The 20,472-nt window shown below is 45.6% G+C and overlaps 1 protein-coding gene across 4 annotated transcripts in view; it reads right to left on the bottom strand.

Moving 5' to 3' along the window:
• Positions 1 to 17,640, bottom strand: part of ADAM11 (ADAM metallopeptidase domain 11) — a 141,468-nt gene extending 123,828 nt beyond the window's left edge. For all 4 annotated transcript variants that reach the window (XM_060781225.2, XM_060781226.2, XM_060781224.2 and 1 more), the window contains exons 1-2: positions 17,145 to 17,640; positions 10,815 to 11,032 (exon numbers count right to left, since the gene is read on the bottom strand). In XM_060781225.2, the coding sequence (XP_060637208.2) occupies positions 10,815 to 11,032; positions 17,145 to 17,208 (282 nt within the window). In that variant the 5' untranslated portion in view covers positions 17,209 to 17,640. The remainder of the gene's footprint in view (positions 1 to 10,814; positions 11,033 to 17,144) is intronic.
• Positions 17,641 to 20,472: the final 2,832 nt, after the last annotated feature.

Here is a 20,472-nt window from a genome sequence, read left to right as displayed (position 1 = left end):
GAAAGGTGCTTAGATGTCCCTGCCTGTTTTTCTCTCTGCTGTTTTAATTTTAGAATTTTTTAATACTGGTAGCCAGATTTTGTTCATTTTCATGGTTTCTTCCTTTCTGTTGAAATTGTCCACATGTTTGTGGATTTCAATGGCTTCTCTGTGTAGTCTGACATGGTGGTTGTGAGAGTGGTCCAGCATTTTTGTGTTCTCAAATAAAATGCTGTGTCCAGGTTGGTTCATCAGGTGCTCTGCTATGGCTGATTTCTCTGGTTGGAGTAGTCTGCAGTGCCTTTCATGTTCCTGGATTCTTGTTTGGGCGCTGCATTTGGTGGTCCCTATGTAGACTTGTCCACAGCTGCATGGTATACGGTAGACTCCTGCAGAGGTGAGAGGATCCCTCTTGTCCTTTGCTGAACGTAGCATTTGTTGGATTTTCTTGGTGGGTTTGTAGATTGTTTGTATGTTGTGTTTCCTCATCAGCTTTCCTATGCGATCAGTGGTTCCCTTGATGTATGGCAGGAACACTTTTCCTCTGGGTGGATCTTCATCTTTACTCTTGTGGCTTGTTCTTGGTCTTTCAGCTCTTCTGATGTCTGAGGTGGAATATCCATTGGCCTGTAGAGCCCAGTTGAGGTGGTTCAGTTCATCTTGGAGGAGGTGGGGTTCACAGATTCTTTTTGCACGGTCTGCCAAGGCTTTAATGGTCTGCCAAGGCTTTAATTTAGAGACCTAAATTCAGATCCTGATATCCTCATCCTGCCAGCAGACAAGGGGAATGCCACAGTCATCATGCATACAGAGCAATACAAGGAGAAGATCAAAAAACTCCTGGACCCTACTATATACAGAAAACTTAAGCAAGACCCAACTTCCAAAATAACCAGAAAAACCAACACTCTAATTAAAAACTCCTCAGTCAACTTCGACATACGACATTAGCTATGTAAATCGGAAGCCCTTCCACCCAGGCTTTATGGACTCCCCAAAATCCATAAGGACTCCACCCCACTCAGACCAATCGTGAGTGCCATTGGGTCCCCCACATATGACTTAGCCAAATTTCTTGCTGCACAGTTACAAAGCCACATTGGGCTCACAACACACTACATCAAGGACTCAGCCCACTTCATTGAAAAAATCAGCAATCTCAAGCTAAATACAAATGATAAACTGATCAGCTTCGATGTGGTGTCTCTATTTACCATGGTCCCAGTTGCAGACACCATGGCACTCATCAACCAGAGGTTCCCAGAAGACATCACGGCGCTGTTTCACCATTGCCTCACCACCAGCTATTTTCAGTGGGACAATGAATTCTACGAACAGAAAGATGGAGTAGCTATGGGGAGCCCTCTCAGCCCAGTCATAGCTAACTTCTACATGGAACAATTTGAAAAACAAGCTCTTGAAACAGCAACCAAAAAGCCCACGATATGGTTCAGATATGTGGATGACACTTTCACCATTTGGAGCCATGGAGAAGAAGAACTCAACAGGTTCCTGGAACATCTTAACAGCATCCACCCTAACATCCAGTTCACTATGGAAAAAGAAAAGGAAGGAAGATTGCCTTTTCTAGATGTCCTAGTCATCCGTAAACCAGATCAACAATTGGGTCACACCGTTTACAGAAAACCCACACACACAGATAGATATCTACATAAAAACTCCAACCATCACCCAAGTCAAAAAAGAAGCACCATTAAAGCCTTGGCAGACCGTGCAAAAAGAATCTGTGAACCCCACCTCCTCCAAGATGAACTGAACCACCTCAACTGGGCTCTACAGGCCAATGGATACTCCACCTCAGACATCAGAAGAGCTGCAAGACCAAGAACAAGCCACGAGAGTCAAGATGAAGATCCACCCAGAGGAAAAGTGTTCCTGCCATACATCAAGGGAACCACTGATCGCATAGGAAAGCTGATGAGGAAACACAACATACAATCTACAAACCCACCAAGAAAATCCAACAAATGCTACGTTCAGCAAAGGACAAGAGGGATCCTCTCACCTCTGCAGGAGTCTACCGTATACCATGCAGCTGTGGACAAGTCTACATAGGGACCACCAAACGCAGCATTGCCCAAACAAGAATCCAGGAACATGAAAGGCACTGCAGACTACTCCAACCAGAGAAATCAGCCATAGCAGAGCACCTGATGAACCAACCTGGACACAGCATTTTATTTGAGAACACAAAAATGCTGGACCACTCTCACAACCACCATGTCAGGCTACACAGAGAAGCCATTGAAATCCACAAACATGTGGACAATTTCAACAGAAAGGAAGAAACCATGAAAATGAACAAAATCTGGCTACCAGTATTAAAAAATTCTAAAATTAAAACAGCAGAGAGAAAAACAGGCAGGGACATCTAAGCACCTTTCATTAAGAGTTTGCTCCAGGCACAGTCAGCCCATTGTATGCTAATCAAGGTGGTCAGCTGAAAAGATTCACACCTAGCCCAACTTACAAAAGCCTTTTGTCTCACCCTGGTCAGTCCACAGATATATAAACCCCTTTTTTCCCAGCTCCAGCAGACCTCTGAGGAAGCCTGCCATAGATGCAGGCGAAACGTCAGGAGAAATGCCTCTAGAACATGGCCATATAGCCCGAAAAAACCCACAAGAACTGAGTGATTCCGGCCATGAAAGCCTTCGACAATACACGGAAAATGGAATGTTGGTGGACAGGAAAAGAGATTTAAAGATGGGCTCAAAGCCAACCTTAAAAACTCTGGCATATACACTGAGAACTGGGAAGTCCTGGCCCTTGAGCACTCCAGTTGGAGGTCAGCTGAGACCAGCAGTGCTGTAGAATTTGAAGAGACATGAATGGAGGGTGAAAGAGAGAAACATGCCAAGAGGAAGGCACGTCAAGCCAACCCCAACCGGGACCGTCTTCCACCTGGAAACCGATGCCCTCACTACGGGAGAAGATACAGGTCAAGAATAGGGCTCCACAGTCACCTACGGACCCACCATTACACTGATCTTGGAAGACAATCCTACTCGGACAACAAAGGATGGCCTAAGTAAGTAAGTAAATAATCCCGTTTTAGCATTGACTCAAACCAACTGTACCTCTAGGCCAGCATTATTTTTCAACAGCAAGGAGATGGATACTTTAAGGTATATAGCTCACATTTAGAGCATCTAAACCCGAATTCCATTTGTCAGTTCTACTCCATTAGGCCGAATGGTCCCACAACGCATAAATAAATAGAGTTTGTCTGTTCTGTTTGAGACTAATAATAGGATTCAGTTTCAAACAAACAACTTTTTTTGCTGATTGCTTTCTTACAGCTGCTTCATTTAGGGATATCACTGTTACTGAATCAGAATTTAAAAAGTTAATTTTGGGGACTACTAATCCCATAATTCTTTAATGTCTATGGTCTCTTCTACACTGCCCTTACATGCCAGGATCTAATACCAGGTAATCTGCTTTGAACTGGATTATATGAGTCTACACTGCCATATAATCTGGAATAAGAAGATAATCTGGGATCAGATCCTAGGATACAAGGATAGTTTAGAAGGGGGCAATGAACCCCTTCTACACTGCCATATTATCCAGGTTATCAAAACAGACAATCCACATTATATGCTTTGAACTGGATTACATGAGTCTACACTGCCATAAAATCCGGTTCAAAGTAGATAATCTGGATTTTATATGGCAGTGTAGAAGGGGCCTATTTAAGGGGGCAATTCAGGTGTATAGACCAAAGGATTGACTTTTCCAAGTTTTAGAAATCTTATTTTTTTAAACTTTATTTTTTATTAATTATTTGACACAGACAATCTCATATACAGTATAAGACAGTGTTTCTCAACCTGGGGGTCGGGACCCCGGGCGGGGGGTTACGAAGTGGTGTCAGGAGGATGATGAAAGATTATCAGAAAAACACAGTATTTTCTGTTAGTTATTGAGGTTCTGTGTGTGAAGTTTGGCCCAATTCTATTGTTGGTGGAGTTCAGAAGGCTCTTTGATTGTAGGTAAACTACAAATCCCAGCAACTACAACTCCCAAATGTCAAGGTCCATTTCCCACAAACTCCATTAGTTTTCACATGTTGAATATTCATGTCAAGTTTGGTCCAGATCCATCATTGTCTGAGTCCACAGTGCTCTCTGGATGCAGGTGAACTACAACTCCCTAGCTCAAGGTCAATGTCCACCAAACCCTTCAAGTATTTTCTGTTGGTCATGGGAGTTCTGTGTGCCAAGTTTGGTTCAATTCCATCGTTGGTGGAGATCAGAAAGCTCTTTGATCGTAGGCGAACTATAAATCCCAGCAACTACTATTCCCAAATGTCAAGGTCTATTTCCCACAAACTCCACTAATTTTCACATGTAGGCATGTTGAGTATTCGTGACAAGTTTGGTCCAGATCCATCATTGTTCGAGACCACAGTGCTCTCTGGATGCAGGTGAACTACAACTCCCAAGCTCAAGGTCAATGTCACCAAAGCCTTCCAGTATTTTCTGTTGGTCATGGGAGTTCTGTGTGCCAAGTTTGGTTCAATTCCATCATTGGTGGAGTTCAGAATGCTCTTTCATTGTAGGCGAATTATAAATCCCAGCAACTACAACTCCCAAACGACAAAATCAATTTTCCCTCCAACCCCACCAGTATTCAAATTTGAGCATAACAGGTATTTGTGCCCAATTTAGTCCAGTGAATGAAAATACATCCTGATTATCAGATATTTACATTGCAATTCATAACAGTAGCAAAATTACAGTTATGAAGTAGCAACGAAAAATATTTTATGGTTGGGGGTCATCACAACATGAAGAACTGTATTAAGGGGTTGTCGCATTAGAAAGTTGAGAAACACTGATTTATGAGGACTTAATAATGTGAAATGCTGAAGCCATCCATAACTCTGGAGTAAAGAGAGTATATAATCTCTGCATAGTGTAAATATCCATCAGCAGGGTTATATTATGCTAACACTACTCAACTCATGTACTGAATAACACTCTTATGGCACAATTGCCTTGTAAGTAAAATTCCGATTCTTCCGCCACATGTTCACTCCATATTTTCTCCAAAAAGGCCAGTCAGCCTTCATAGGGCAAACTATGCCTGCATGTGTCACCAACATTATTTTTGCCTGGAAATACAGAACGGCGTCCTCCCATTGCTCATTTCTGGATAGTATTACATCTATTTTTCTTAAAAGCTCTGTAGCTTCTCGTAGAACTGACTCTGGGGTCTCCCTATTCCCATGGTCTTTAGTCCTACATGCCAAACAGCACTGATATTGTATTGTCGAAGGCTTTCATGGCCGGAATCACTGGGTTGTTGTAGGTTTTTTCGGGCTACATGGCCATGTTCTAGAGGCATTCTCTCCTGACGTTTCGCCTGCATCTATGGCAAGCATACTCAGAGATAGTGAGGTCTGCTGGAACTAGGAAAATGGGTTTATATATCTGTGGAATGACCAGGGTGGGACAAAGGACTCTTGTCTGTTGGAGCCAGGTGTGAATGTTTCAACTGACCACCTTGATTAGCATTTGATGGCCTGGCAGTTGTTTGGTGTGTCTTGTTGGTGCCTGGGGCAATCTTTTGTTGAGAGGTGATTAGATGTCCCTGATTGTTTCCCCTCTGTTGTTTTGCTGTTGTAATTTTAGAGTTTTTAAAATACTGGTAGCCAGATTTTGTTCATTTTCATGGTTTCCATAGATGCAGGCGAAACATCAGGAGGGAATGCCTCTAGAACAGTGTTTCTCAACCTGGGGGTCGGGTCACGAGGGGGTGTCAGAGGGGTCGCCAAAGACCATCAGAAAACATAGTATATCCTGTTGGTCATGGGGGTTCTGTGTGGGAAGTTTGGTCCAATTCTATCATTGATGGGGTTCAGAATGCTATTTCATTGTGGGTGAACTATAAATCCCAACAACTACAACTCCCAAATGTCAAGGTCTTTTTCCCCCAAATTCCACCAGTGTTCACATTTGGGCATATTGTGTATTTGTGCCAAGTTTGGTCCAGATCCACCATTGTTTGGGTCCACAGTGTTCTCTGGATGTAGGTGAACTACAACTCAAAAAACTCAAGGTCAATATCCACCAGACCCTCCCAGTATTTTCTTTTGGTCATGGGAATTCTGTGTGCCAAGTTTGATTAAATTCCATCATTGGTGGAGTTCAGAAGGCTCTTTGATTTTAGATGAACTATAAATCCCAGCAACTCCAACATTCCCAAATGACAAAATCAATCACCCCCATCCCACCAGTATTCAAATTTGGGCATATCGGGTATTTGGGATTTGAAAATACATCCTGCATATCAGATATTTACATTATATCTTAACAGTAGCAAAATTACAGTTATGAAGTAGCAACAAAAATAATGTTATGTTTGGGGGTCACCACAACATGAGGAACTCTACTAAGGGGTCACAGCATTAGGAAGGTTGAGAAACACTGCTCTAGAACATAGCCATATAGCCCGAAAAAAACCTACAACAACCCAGCACCGATATTCAATAGATGGATTGCAATTTACCATTGGGAGGTTGCAATCAAACCACAACTCCTCCACGCAGCTCATCCTGTCAATCCAAAAACTAGCAAGTATTTTGACCTAATTCAGCAGATGATTATGTTTCAAAGTATGCTATGCTAAATCAGAAGGCGCAGCGATGTAAGGCTGAATGGTAATTTGGAATCTTTTATTATTCTACCTCATTTATAAATTCCGATCTGGGTCTTGTTTACAGTGTACAGCGTTTCTCAACTTTCCTAATGCCATGACCCCTTAAATGCAGTTCCTCATGTTGTGGTGACCCCCTACCATAAAATTATTTTTGTTGCTACTTCATAACTGTAATTTTGCTACTGTCAGGCCCGTAGCTGAGGGGGGGGGGGGGCTTGAGGGGCTTCAGACCCTCCCCCCGAAATTCTCAGGGTGGTCTGCGAGAAGGCCTTACTGGTACATTATTTAAACTTATCATGATTTGATCACCATGCTGGGAAGTGGCAGCCAATAGTGAAAGGACCAAGGCAGAGACATCTCCAGCTCATCCCCTGTTTGGGTATCAGCCAGCACGTCAACGACTTAAATCCAGACATAGTTTTCTAAGATCTACTGAGACACTCGCTGGAACACCTCAGCAAGCGAGAGTCCAAAAGTGGCAGGCTCAAACCCAGAACCTCAATCAATGGCTGATACCAAATGAGAAACTCCCCCCTGGGCACACAGAGGACTGGGCGACTTGGAAGGCGCTGAACAGACTGCGCTCTGGCACCACGGGATGCAGAGCCAACCTTCAGAAATGGGGCTACAAAGTGGAATCCTCGACATGCGAGTGCGGAGAAGAGCAAATCACTGACCACCTGCTGCAATGCAACCTGAGCCCTGCCACATGCACAATGGAGGACCTCATTGCAGCAACACCAGAAGCACTCCAAGTGGCCAGATACTGGTCAAAGGACATTTAATCAACTACCAAACTCACACATTTTGTATTTTCTCTGTTTGTTTGCTTTGTTCTGTTAGAAATGTAATATAACTGACTGGCTGCCCTGACACGAGAAATAAATAAATAAATAGATAAATAAATAAATAGACCATGCTCAATATATCCCATATTGGGATAAGGATACAAAAAGTTTGCTAGGATAGATCCTGATCCCTCCCCCCCCCCCCCCCGAACCAAACTCAACCCCCCCCCCCCCCCCAATTAAACTCAGGAAAAGAGATTTAAAGATGGGCTCAAAGCCAACCTTAAAAACTCTGGCATAGACTCTGAGAACTGGGAAGCCCTGGCCCTTGAGTGCTCCAGCTGGAGGTCAGCTGTGACCAGCAGTGCTGTAGAATTTGAAGAGGCACGAATGGAGGGTGAAAGAGAGAAATGTGCCAAGAGGAAGGCGCGTCAAGCCAACCCTGACCAGGACCGCTTTCCACCTGGAAACCAATGCCCTCACTGCGGGAGAACATGCGGATCAAGAATAGGGCTCCACAGTCACCTACAGACCCACCGCCAGTACACTGATCTTGGAAGACAATCCTACTCAGACAATGAGTGATTGCCTAACTTTGTTGTTGTTCATTCATTCAGTCATCTCCGACTCTTCGTGACCTCATGGACCAGCCCACGCCAGAGCTCCCTGTCGGCCGTCACCACCCACCCCCAGCTCCTTCAAGGTCAGTCCAGTCACTTCAAGGATGCCATCCATCCATCTTGCCCTTGGTCGGCCCCTCTTCCTTTTTCCTTCCACTTTCCCCAGCATCATTGTCTTCTCTAGGCTTTGCTGTCTCCTCATGATGTGGCCAAAGTACTTCAACTTTGTCTCTAGTATCCTTCCCTCCAATGAGCATTATTATTGTATTGTCGAAGGCTTTCATGGCTGGAATCACTAGGTTCTTGTGGGTTTTTTCGGGCTACAGAGCCATGTTCTAGAGGCAATGCCTCTAGAACATGGCTCTGTAGCCCGAAAAAACCCACAAGAACCTAGCATTATTGAAAGAGAGCTTATAAAAGAGAACATGATCTCCTGGGCCGTAGATCTAGGGCACACCATTCTGCTCAAAGAATGGTAAGATATATGGAGGGAAAAATTAAAATTTGCGAAATCTGTGAACATTACTGAAAGTTGGTTTAAGTTATTTGTACGTTGGCATTTAACCCCCCAAAGGCTGGCAAAATTTAATAAGAATACTTGCAATCTTTGTTGGAAATGTGGGAAACAAGTAGGCTCATATCTGCATATGTGGTGGGAGTGTAAGAGAGCTAGGGAGTATTGGAGGGATATTCACCACCAAGTGCAAGGTATTCTGCAAGTGAAATTTGAGTGTAAAGCGGAATACTACCTACTACACCTGGTAGACTTTAAATTGGAAAAGAACAAGGAAATGCTCTTGTACCATATTTCCGCCGCAGCAAGAATGGTGTTTGCTAGCAAATGGAAAGCAAAAGACCCGCCCACAATGGAGGCATGGCTGCTAAAGCTTAGAGACTTCATGGAATTAGATACCTTGACAAACTTGGTATACGATGTTAGCATAAAAAGCATGATTGACTGGCAACCCTTAAGACGATATATAAAAGATAAAAAAAATAATATATTATAAACTTTAACTGTTATATAGAGAAAGAAAGACGATGTTTGATTTGTTAAGAATATGACATTACAAGTACCTAGTTTTAGTACCTCGTGGGAGGTTGGGGAAGTCCTTAGGTATGCGTGTAGAAGGTGTTCCCCCTCACTCCCCTCCCCCATGTGTCTCCCCCCTTCCCCGTCCTTTTGTGTCTAGTCCCCTTCTCCCCTCCCATCCCCCTACCTATACACAGAGGATCGTGGGATTGTAGGTGGGGCGAGGGAATGGGGAGTCCCCTGGATATCTCCTGTCCTTTGCTTGTGGGTATTTTGTGACTGTTGTTGGGTAATTGGGTAAGCCTGGGAGGAAGGGTTAAGACTGTATATAACCAAGATTATGGCAACAAGAATGATTGACAACTGGAAAATAGAGGGAGAAACCGTGGAGGCCATGACAGACTTTGTATTTCTAGGTGCAAAGATTACTGCAGATGCAGACTGTGGCCAGGAAATCAGAAGACGCTTACTTCTTGGGAGGAGAGCAATGTCCAATCTCGATAAAATAGTAAAGAGTAGAGACATCAGACTGGCAACAAAGATCCGCCTAGTCAAAGCCATGGTATTCCCTGTAGTAACCTACGGATGTGAGAGCTGGACCTTAGGGAAGGCTGAGCGAAGGAAGATCGATGCTTTTGAGCTGTGGTGTTGGAGGAAAGTGCTGAGAGTGCCTTGGACTGCGAGAAGATCCAACCAGTCCATCCTCCAGGAAATAAAGCCCGACTGCTCACTGGAGGGAAAGATACTAGAGACAAAGTTGAAGTACTTTGGCCACATCATGAGGAGACAGGAAAGCCTAGAGAAGACAATTATGCTGGGGAAAGTGGAGGGCAAAAGGAAGAGGGGCCGACCAAGGGCAAGATGGATGGATGGCATCCTTGAAGTGACTGGACTGACCTTGAGGGAGCTGGGGGTGGTAACGGCCGACAGGGAGCTCTGGCGTGGGCTGGTCCATGAGGTCACGAAGAGTCGGAGACGACTGAACGAATGAACAACAACAACAACATATTTTGTGATTGTGCTTGAGCAATTGTGTAAGACTGGGTGGAAGACTCGAGGTAGTATACAATCTGTATGTAAACTTGTGTGTAAAATGTGTAAAATGGAAAATCATAATAAAAACTATAATAAAAAAAAGAACCTAGCATTATTATTATTGCCTAACTAATAACATGGAAATCACCTGAGTGACCTTGGGTAAGCCAAAGCCACACTCGCTCAGCGTCAGAGGAAGGCAATGGCAAATTCCCTTTGCACAAATCTTGCCCTTATAGATCAGCATAAGTCATCTTAGGTTGCCATGAGTCAGAAATGACATGAAACAGCAACAACTACTTTACAGAAGGATGAGTGGTGGTGACGGTGTCACTAAAAGTACAGTCAGGCACTTTTTCTATTCTTCTTCCTGAACAAATTTTTAAAAAAACCCATCGTAACAGGTCGCCAGGTCGCTCTGCATTGCCAAAGAAGAGGATCCTATTAAAAAGTTGGAAGTTGTCCTTGCCACCCAACCATTGTGCCTGCATGCCATCTGGTTTCACAGAACAGCTTGGAGCCTGCTCTTCCCACCCAGCCACCCCCGCTTGAACATGAAGAGCCTGAGCACAATGCCCTGGAAAACACAACGTGACAAAAAAAAAAAGTGTCTGGGGAAAAAAAGAGGGGAGCAAGTGGAATGGCAACAGGTTTCTAGGGTTCACTTACAGGGTTGTCACCTTTTCCATCTCCTCTTCCTCCTCCATGGCTGCTGGGCTCTCTTCTCACTCGAGTGTCCAACTGAGGCCTCTGGATTTCTCCCCCAGAGCTTTGCCCCACTAGCCGAGTGGGGTAGGTGACTTCCGAAGCCCCCCATCGCTTGCGCCAGCTGACATTTGGGATCTGCCTCCGCAAATCACCAGGTTGTGTGTCCGCCTTAGCAAAACCTGCTCCAAGAAAGAAGGGTTGGGGGGGGGGGAGAGAGAGAGAGAGAGAATAGACACCACAATGTAATAAAGTGACGAAGAGTTTGTTTATTTATTTATTTCGAGTACTTCTACCCTGCCCAGGCATGTAGCCAGGGGGGGGGGGGGGGGGCTTGAGGGGCTTCAGCCCCCCCCCCCCCCGAAATTCTCATGGTGGTTCGCAAAAAGGCCTTACTGGTGCATTATTTAAACTGCTATGTTTATTCATATCATGATCTGATCACCATACTCAATATATCCCATATGCATGGGGGTATTGGGGTAATGATACAAAAGGTTTGCTAGGCTAGACCCTCTTTCACTCGGACTCAGCCCCCCACCCCAAAACTCAGCCCCCCCCGAACCCCTCCTGAAAAAAATCCACCCCCCCCCCAATTTCCAGCCCCCCCCCAAAACTCAGCCCCCCCTGAACCCCCCCTGAAAAAAATTCAGCCCCCCCCCCCCGAAACGAAATCCTGGCTATGGGCCTGACCCCCCCTTCTCAACCCCCTATAGGGGACTCAGGGCGGCTTACAACCGGCACAGTTCGATGCCAACAATTCAACAATTAAAATACATAGCAGCAGCAATCACAAATAGTTAAAAGCAATCAATTAATACAATAACAACTAAAAGAAAAGCCAATCTAGTGGCTAACATTCACCGAGTTCTAAAAATCCGTAAGTCCATTCAGCGTTATCATAATCCTTTCCAACTCTGGTCGTCATTACCTTGTCAGTCTGCCAGATTACCCAAAGGCCTGGTCCCATATCCATGTTTTCAACTTCCTTCTGAAGGAAAGGAGGGATGTCGATGACCTAATTTCCCCAGGAAGTGAATTCTACAGGCGAGGGGCCACCACTGAGAAGGCCCTGTCCCTCGTCCCCATCAGTCTGACTTGTGATAAAGGTGGGGCTGAGAGCAGGGCCTCCCCAAAAGATCTTAAACTCCAAGGTGGGACATAGAAGGAGATACATTCGGACAGGTACGCTGGGCCGGAGCCGTATAGGGTTTTATAGGTCAAAACCAGCACTTTGAATTGTGCTCGGAACTAGATCGGCAGCCAGTGGAGTTGGTGAGCCAAACTTTTTCTCTCATGAGCAGCTAATGGAAATTGCCTTTTTCCATTTTATTAGCCAGCTACATTCCTATCTTACCTTTTCCCTAGAATAGCACCTAGAACAGGGGTTCTCAAACTAAGGCCCGAGGGTCGGATACGGCCCTTCAAGGTCACTTACCCAGCCCTCACTCAGGTCAACCTAAGTCTGAAATGATTGAAAGCATACAACAACAATAATCCTATCTCACCAGCCAAAAGCAGGCCCGCACTTCCCATTGAAATACTAATAAGATTATATTGTTAAAATGACTTGGTCACGGTGGTACATGCTCTGGTTACATCCCGTATAGACTATTGCAGCGCTCTCAACGTGGGTCTGCATCTGAAGACTGCCCGGAAGCTACAACTAGTCCAACGAGCGGCAGCCAGACTACTAACAGGAGCGGGGTACAGGGAGCATACGACTCCTCTGTTGCGTCAGCTCCACTGGTTGCCCATCAGCTTCTGAGCACAATTCAAAGTGCTGGTGTTGACCTATAAATCCCTAAACAGTTCCAGCCCAATTTATCTGTCCGAACGGATTCTCCCCTATGAACCATCAAGGTTGTTAAGATCTTCTGGAGGGGCCCTGCTCTCGGTCCCATCTCTTTCGCAATCGCGTTTGGTGGGAACGAGGGACAGGGCCTTCTCGGTGGTGGCCCCTCGGCTCTGGAACTCCCTCCCGATGGAGATTAGATCCGCCTCTTCCCTCCTAACTTTTAGAAAGCTGGTAAAATCATGGCTTTGGGATACTGCATTTGCAGATTGATGACTGAGTCAATAACTGCTGACCTACTGGCGATGAATGTGTAATTTGTGATTTCACTCTGACGAACTGACTTTTTGTAAATTGTATGAATTGTATTTTAATGTTATATATATATATATATTGTCGTGTCAGGAGTCGCTCCTGTTGTGAGAGAATTGGCCATCTGCAAGGACGTTGCCCAGGGGACGCCCGGATAATTTGATGTTTTTATCATCCTTGTGGGAGGCTTCTCTCATGTCCCCGCATGAGGAGCTGGAGCTGATAGAGGGAGCTCATCCGCCTCTCCCCGGATTCGAACCTGCGACCTGTCGGTCTTCAGTCCTGCCGGCACAGGGGTTTAACCACTGCGCCACCGGGGGCTCCTATTTTATATTGATGATGTATATTTGCTTTATCTTATTGTACTGAATCTCTTGTTGTTAGCCTGCCTGAGTCCCTCTCCGGAGGTTGAGAAGACCGGGTTATAAAAACTCTAAATAAATAAATAAATAAATAAATAAATAAATAAAATTGTTCTTCATTTTAATTATTGTATTTTAAGTGGGTTTTTTTTGTTTTTTGTTTGTTTGTTTGTTTGTTTTTGGGTTTTTTTTGCGCTACAAATAAGATATGTGCAGTGTGCATAGGAATTCATTCATGCTTTTTTCAAATTATAATCCGGCCCTCCAACAGTTTGAGGGACTGTGACCTGGTCCTCTGTTTAAAAAGCCCCCCCCCCCCCACCCGAAATTCTCATGATGGTTTGCGAAAAGGCCTTACTGGTGCATTATTTAAACTGTTATGTTTATTCATATCATGATCTGATCACCATACTCAATATATCCCATATGCATGGGGGTATTGGGGTAATGATACAAAAGGTTTGCTAGGCTAGACCCTCTTTCACTCAGACTCAGCCCCCCCCCCCCCCCCGAAACTCAGCCCCCCCCGAAACCCCCCCTGAAAAAAAATTCACCCCCCCCCCCCCCCCCCGAAACGAAATCCTGGCTACGGGCCTGCCTAGAGGGAAGGCCAGGTCAAGAGAGAGAATGACTGGCCCAAGGTTATGCAGTGAGCTCAGTGGGAGCTTGAAGTTGGCTTTCCCAGATCCCGGGCCAACACACTAAGCATTGTTCTGGCTCCCGTTCTGATCTGGAAGCCCTTGGAAGAAGACCAGAGATGTTAGGGAAACAAAAGCCAGTTGTGGTACTCACTGCTGAAGGAAATCTATTCCGACATGCTCAAGAGTACTCTTTTGGGGAAAAGTCAAGTGTTCCAGTTCTGTGCCTCTGTACAGCCTTGAGGGGAAATTTTGGCAAGCTCTTACTCAGGTCAAGCCAAAGAGAACTGAGACAGGGACAAAAATCTATACCGAGGCAGAAAAAGTGCAGCTCTCCAGATGTAGTTGGTCTGCACCTCCCAAAAAGCCTAACCAACAAAGCCAACAAAAGGGATGGATGCAGGGACCAGCTCTTAAAAGACTTGGAAGATAGAATAATAGAATCATAGAATCAAAGAGTTGGAAGAGACCTCATGGGCCATCCAGTCCAACCCCCTGCCAAGAAGCAGGAATATTGCATTCAAATCACCCCTGACAGATGGCCATCCAGCCTCTGTTTAAAAGCTTCCAAAGAAGGAGCCTCCACCACACTCCGGGGCAGAGAGTTCCACTGCTGAACGGCTCTCACAGTCAGGAAGTTCTTCCTCATGTTCAGATGGAATCTCCACTCTTGTAGTTTGAAGAAGATGCAACCCTTTAGGTGTTGTTATACTATTGCTTAGCTGTAACTCTGTTCATCCCATCATTACTAGCCTCCAGTGGCTCAGTGGTTTAAACCCCTGTGCTGGCAGGACTGAAGACCAACAGGTCACAGTTCGAATCCGGGGAGAGGCAGATGAGCTCCCTCTATCAGCTCCAGCTCCTCATACATGGACATGAGAGAAGCCTCCCACAAGGATGATAAAAACATCAAATCATCCGGGTGTCCCCTGGGCAATGTCCTTGCAGACAGTCAATTCTCTCACACCAGAAGCAACTTGCAGTTTCTCAAGTCGCTCCTGACATTAAAAAAAAAAACATCCAGGATGGCAGGACATGGTTTGCAGTTTGGGATTCGAGGAAGGCTCAAATCCTCTCATCTTGTATTTCTAGAACTTAACAATTTCTAGAATTCGGGAAGCCTCAAACATGAGTCAAAGCTAAGTGGTGTTTCAGGGCCATCAACAAATGGTGGTGTTCCGGTTCCAGGAATGCTCGAGCCAAGGATCAGCCTTGGATGTCTGTATGCCAAAGTTCAGCCCAGAAATGGCAAAACAAAAGCAGAAGATGGGGACCCGAGCACAGTGCCCAGATGATCACGGGCTGCTTATGGCAACCTCACATCTAGAATGCAGGAGCTCCCAGTGGTGCAATGGGTTAAACCCTTGTGCCGGCAGGACTGAAGACTGACAGGTCGGAGGTTCGAATCCGGGGAGTGTACGGATGACCTCCCTCTGTTAGATACAGCTCCCCACGCGGGGGTATGAGAGAACCCTCCCATAAGGATGGTAAAACATCAAAACATGCTGGTGTCCCCTGGGCAATGTCCTTGCAGACGGCCAATTCTCTCACACCAGAAGCAACTTGCAGTTTCTCAAGTCACTCCTGACACAAAAACGAAATCCAGGATGGCAGGACGTGGTTTGCAGTTTGAGATTCTAAGGATGGTAAAACATCAAAACATCTGGGCATCCTCCTTGCCGATGGTCAGTTCTCTCGCACCAAAAGCAACTTGCAGTTTCTCAAGTCGCTCCTGACATTAAAAAATATCCAGGATGGCAGGACACGGTTTGTAGTTTGGGAAACTGCAAGTTGCTTCTGGTGCGAGAGAATTGGCCGTCTGCAAGGACATTGCCCAGGGGACACCAGGATGTTTTGATGTATTACCGTGCTTGTGGGAGGCTTCTCTCATGTTCCTTCATCGGAAGCTGGAGCTAACAGAGGAAGCTCATCCACACACTCCCCAGATTCGAACCTCCGATCTGTCAGTCTTCAGTCCTGCCGGCACAAGGGTTTAACCCATTGCACCACTGGAGCTCCTGCATTCTAGATGTGAGGTTGATCCTTGGCTCGAACATTCCTGGAACTGGAACACCTCCATTTGTTGATGACCCTGAAACACCACTTAGCTTTGACCCATGTTTGAGGCTTCCTGAAGTCTAGAAATTGTTAAGTTCTAGAAATACAAAATGAGAGGATTTGAGCCTTCCTAGAATCCCAAACTGCAAACCATGTCCTGCCATCCTGGATGTTTTTTTAATGTCAGGAGCGACTTGAGAAACCGCAAGTTGCTTCTGGTGCGAGAGAATTGACCGTCTGCAAGGAGGATGCCCAGATGTTTTGATGTTTTACCATCCTTATGGGAGGGTTCTCCAATGTCTCCGCATGGGGAGCTGTAGCTAACAGAGGGATCTCATCCGTACACTCCCCAGATTCGAACCTCCGACCTGTCAGTTTTTAGTCCTGCCGGCACAGGGGTTTAACCCATTGCACCACTGGGGGCTCCTGCATCCTAGATGTGAGATTGCCATCTGGGCACTGTGCCTGGGTCCCCATCTTCTGCTTTTGTTTTGGCATTTTTGGGCTGAACTTTGGCATACAGACATCCAAGGCTGATCCTTGGCTCGAGCATTCCTGGAAACGGAACACCACCATTTGTTGATGACCCTAAACCACCCTGAACCCTACATTCCCTTTAAAAAATAGTAAGCCTCGGCTCCATAAACCAGGGGACCACTGTTACCCTTCTCCCCGAAATCATCCCAGGCTCATGCTATTTTGCAGCCTATCCACCACAGCTGTTGCTCCACCTTAGGCTGGAAAGAGCTGCAGAAAAATGTGTCTATGCAGCAGAAAAGGCTGCAGTCCCTGCTTTGGTGGGGTGGGTGTCGAAACGTGGGCACGGGGAGTGGGTGGATGTCCAGAAAAAATAGAGGGAGAGTCGTAGAAGTAGTACATTTCCATCAGCCTCCCTCCTCACATGCCTCATTCAAAAAAGGCAATGTGGAGTAAGTCACATTTGTTTGGAGAGGAGGCAGCGGTGGAACAAGATGCTCCCAGCCAGCTGTTGGAAGGATGCAGGAATTGTAACCCCATCCTTTTGTCGGCTACTGTGGCTTCCCACCCCTTGGCTCCCCTTCATCTCAAAACCATGCACAATAAAAGAATAAAGTTGGAGGGTCCAAAAGCAAAGGCAGGCACCCCTCACCTGAATGACAAAGCAGCAGAGAGAGGCAAGCAGTCAACACCCAAGTCTGTAGCGGGCAGCTCATAATGTCTTCATAATAGGAACCCGGGCTGGCACCAGTTGGTACAGCATGCAAGGAAGACAGCTCGCAGTGGTGCCCTTTCTTCGTTTCCTTTTGCTTTGCATTGAAAGTCTGGGATTCTCACTGGTCCTTTCCTCTTTCTTCGCTGTCTTCTTCTCTCCTCCTTTCTTTTTTTCCTCTTTGAATTGTTGCTAAGAGAGAAAGAGAAGGGGGGGAGGGATAAAGGGGACAGTGAGGGAAGGAAAGAGAGGTACAGATGAAGGGATGGGGATCAAAATCAAGGAAGAGTTAGGTATAGGCAAGAGGAGGGAGAGTGAAATTTCTCCATCCTGGCTCTGCAGTGATGGATAGAAGAGGCTAACATGATGTGAGGGAGAGAGATGTGGAGAGTTGGGGAGGGGGGAGGCAAAGGAGAAACAGGACACGTGAGCTTCCAAGATCCCTCCTCCTGCCTTTTTAGCATGGAAGAGCTGTCTCTACCCACTTTCCACGCACAGAGACACACTCACACAGAGGTTTTTAAAATATATATATAGACAAGCATCAGAGCATGCAGCAAGAACAAGCAAAGGATGAAGCTAATGTGTGTCTGCATCACTCTCCTCTCCATATATGCATATGGGCAAACTATACCTTTCGCTCCACAGGGGCCAAGCTAGAATAAGATGTATTGCATTATAGAACACAGTTTATTTATTTATTTATTACTAGCTGTCCCCTGCCACGCGTTGCTGTGGCCCAGTCTGGTGATCTGGAAAATAAAGTAATGAGAAAGTGTTGGTTTCTAATATATGTAATTCCTTTATGCTTGTGACTAAATTATTTATTTATTTATTTATTTATTTGCTGCATTTGTTGACCGCCGTTCTCAGCCCTAGGGCGACTCACGGCGGTGTACAACATATAAAAGACAATTTACTATAAAGCAATAACGAAAAATCAACCTATCACTAATACACAATAATATAATTACACTAAAAATAATCCGCTCCGTCTTATCGTAGAATCATAACCAGTCTCGTAATCCATATTCCGTTCCAGTTGTCATTACCAGTTAGTGTAGCACTCAGTTAAATGCCTTCTCAAATAGCCATGTCTTTAGGCCCTTACGGAAGGACATAAGGGAGGGAGCCTGTCTGATGTCAACAGGGAGGGTGTTCCACAGCCGGGGGGCCACCACCGAGAAGGCCCTCTCTCTCGTCCCCGCCAGCCGTGCCTGTGAAGCAGGCGGGATCGAGAGAAGGGCCTCCCCAGACGATCTCAAGGCCCTCGTGGGCTCATAGGCCGAGATGCGGTCCGAAAGGTATTTCTTGTTGTTTCTTTGTCAGTGTTGATGTGGAGATTGTCTGGTTTGCCTACTCTGGAATATGCAGCATATCATAGTCCTTCTTTAAGGGTCTCTTTCAAATCTATGATACTATATCTGTGTGTGTGAGAGAGAATCATATCTATCTATCTATCTATCTATCTATATCTATGGCTGGATGGCTCTTTGTCAGGAGGGCTCTGATTACATTTTCTTGCCCTGGTGAAGAAAGTTGGATGTAGGTGAACTACAACTTCCAAACTCAAGGTCAATGCCCACCAAACCCTTCCAGTGTGTTCTGTTGGTCATGGAAGTCCTGTGTGCCATGTTTCGTTGAATTCCATCATGGGTGGAGTTCAGAATGCTCTTTGATTGTAGGTGAACTATAAATCCCAGCAACTACAACTCCCAAATGTCAAAGTCTATTTCCCTTAAATTCCATCTGTGTTCATATTTGGGCATATGGAATATTCGTGCCAAGTTTGGTCCAGATCCATCATTGTTTGAGTCCACAGTGCTCTCTGGATGTGGGTGAACTATAATTCCCAAACTTAAGGTCAATGTCCACCAAACCCTTCCAGTTTTTTCTGTTGGTCATGGAAGCACTGTGTGCTAAGTTTGGCCCAATTCCATCATTGGTGGAGTTCAGAATGCTCTTTGATTGTAGGTAAACTATAAATCCCAGCAACGACAATTCCCAAATGACAAAATCAATTTTTTTGAGTGAAGGACATAAATCGGACTGTTTGGTGTCTTGTGTCCAAATTTGGTGTCAATTCCCCCAGTGGTTTTTGAGTTCTGATGGTAGCACGAACTAACATTACATTTTTATTTATATAGATTCAAACTTATATGCCACCACTCCCCTGGGGCTCGGAGCAGCTTACAAGGACAGGCTAAAATCGAACACAACTTAAAAACAATTTAAAACAGTTTAAAAACAGCAATATCAAAGATCAAAGGCCTGTCGAAACAGATATGTCTTACATGCCCTGAGGAAAGCTGATAAGTCCCACAAGGCACGGACTTTGGGTGGCAGACTATTCCAGAGTGATGGTGCCACTGCTGTAAAGGCTCTGCGTCTGGTTGCTGTTAGATGCAAGGTCTTGACACTGGGAATTTCCAACAAATCTTGGTCCTCAGAACGGAGGGATCTCTGGGGTTGGTAGGGGGTGAGGTGGTCCCTCAGGTACATCAGCTCCAGACCATGCAAAGCCTTAAAGGTGAGTACCATCACTTTGAAAGTGATCTGGTGCTCAATTGGTAACCAATGCAGCTGTAGTAAGATTGGTGTTATGTGGCATCTCATCGGAATTCCCGCAAGAAGCCGAGCCGCTACATTTTGTACCAACTTGAGCTTCCGGATCACCGACAGAGAAAGACCAATGTAGAGGGCGTTACACTAGTCCGGTCTTGAGATGGCTGTAGCCTGGATCACCGTAGCTAGGTCGTCCCTGGACAAGTAGGGGGCCAGCCGTCTAGCCTGCCGCAGATGAAAAAAGGCGGTTCTGCTCATAGAATCATAGAATCAAAGAGTTGGAAGAGACCTCATGGGCCATCCAGTCCAACCCCCTGCCAATATATTAGGGGAATATTGCATTCAAATCACCCCTGACAGATGGCCATCCAGCCTCTGTTTAAAAGCTTCCAAAGAAGGAGCCTCCACCACACTCCGGGGCAGAGAGTTCCACTGCTGAACGGCTCTCACAGTCAGCAAGTTCTTCCTCATGTTCAGATGGAATCTCCTCTCTTGTAGTTTGAAGCCATTGTTCCACGTCCTAGTCTCCAAGGAAGCAGAAAACAAGCTTGCTCTCTCCTCCCTGTGGCTTCCTCTCACATATTTATACATGGCTATCATATCTCCTCTCAGCCTTGGCAGCGTCCTGGGCCTCAATCGTTAGCAGAGGGTCCAAAAGACTCTCAGACTTTTTACCAATGATGACGGGCGTAGCGCCTCACCA

This window comes from Anolis sagrei, chromosome 6 (genome assembly GCF_037176765.1).
Source record: "Anolis sagrei isolate rAnoSag1 chromosome 6, rAnoSag1.mat, whole genome shotgun sequence".
Lineage (NCBI taxonomy): Eukaryota > Metazoa > Chordata > Lepidosauria > Squamata > Dactyloidae > Anolis > Anolis sagrei.
Note: the sequence above shows the minus strand (reverse complement) of the source record. Positions and strands in the feature narration are given on the sequence as shown.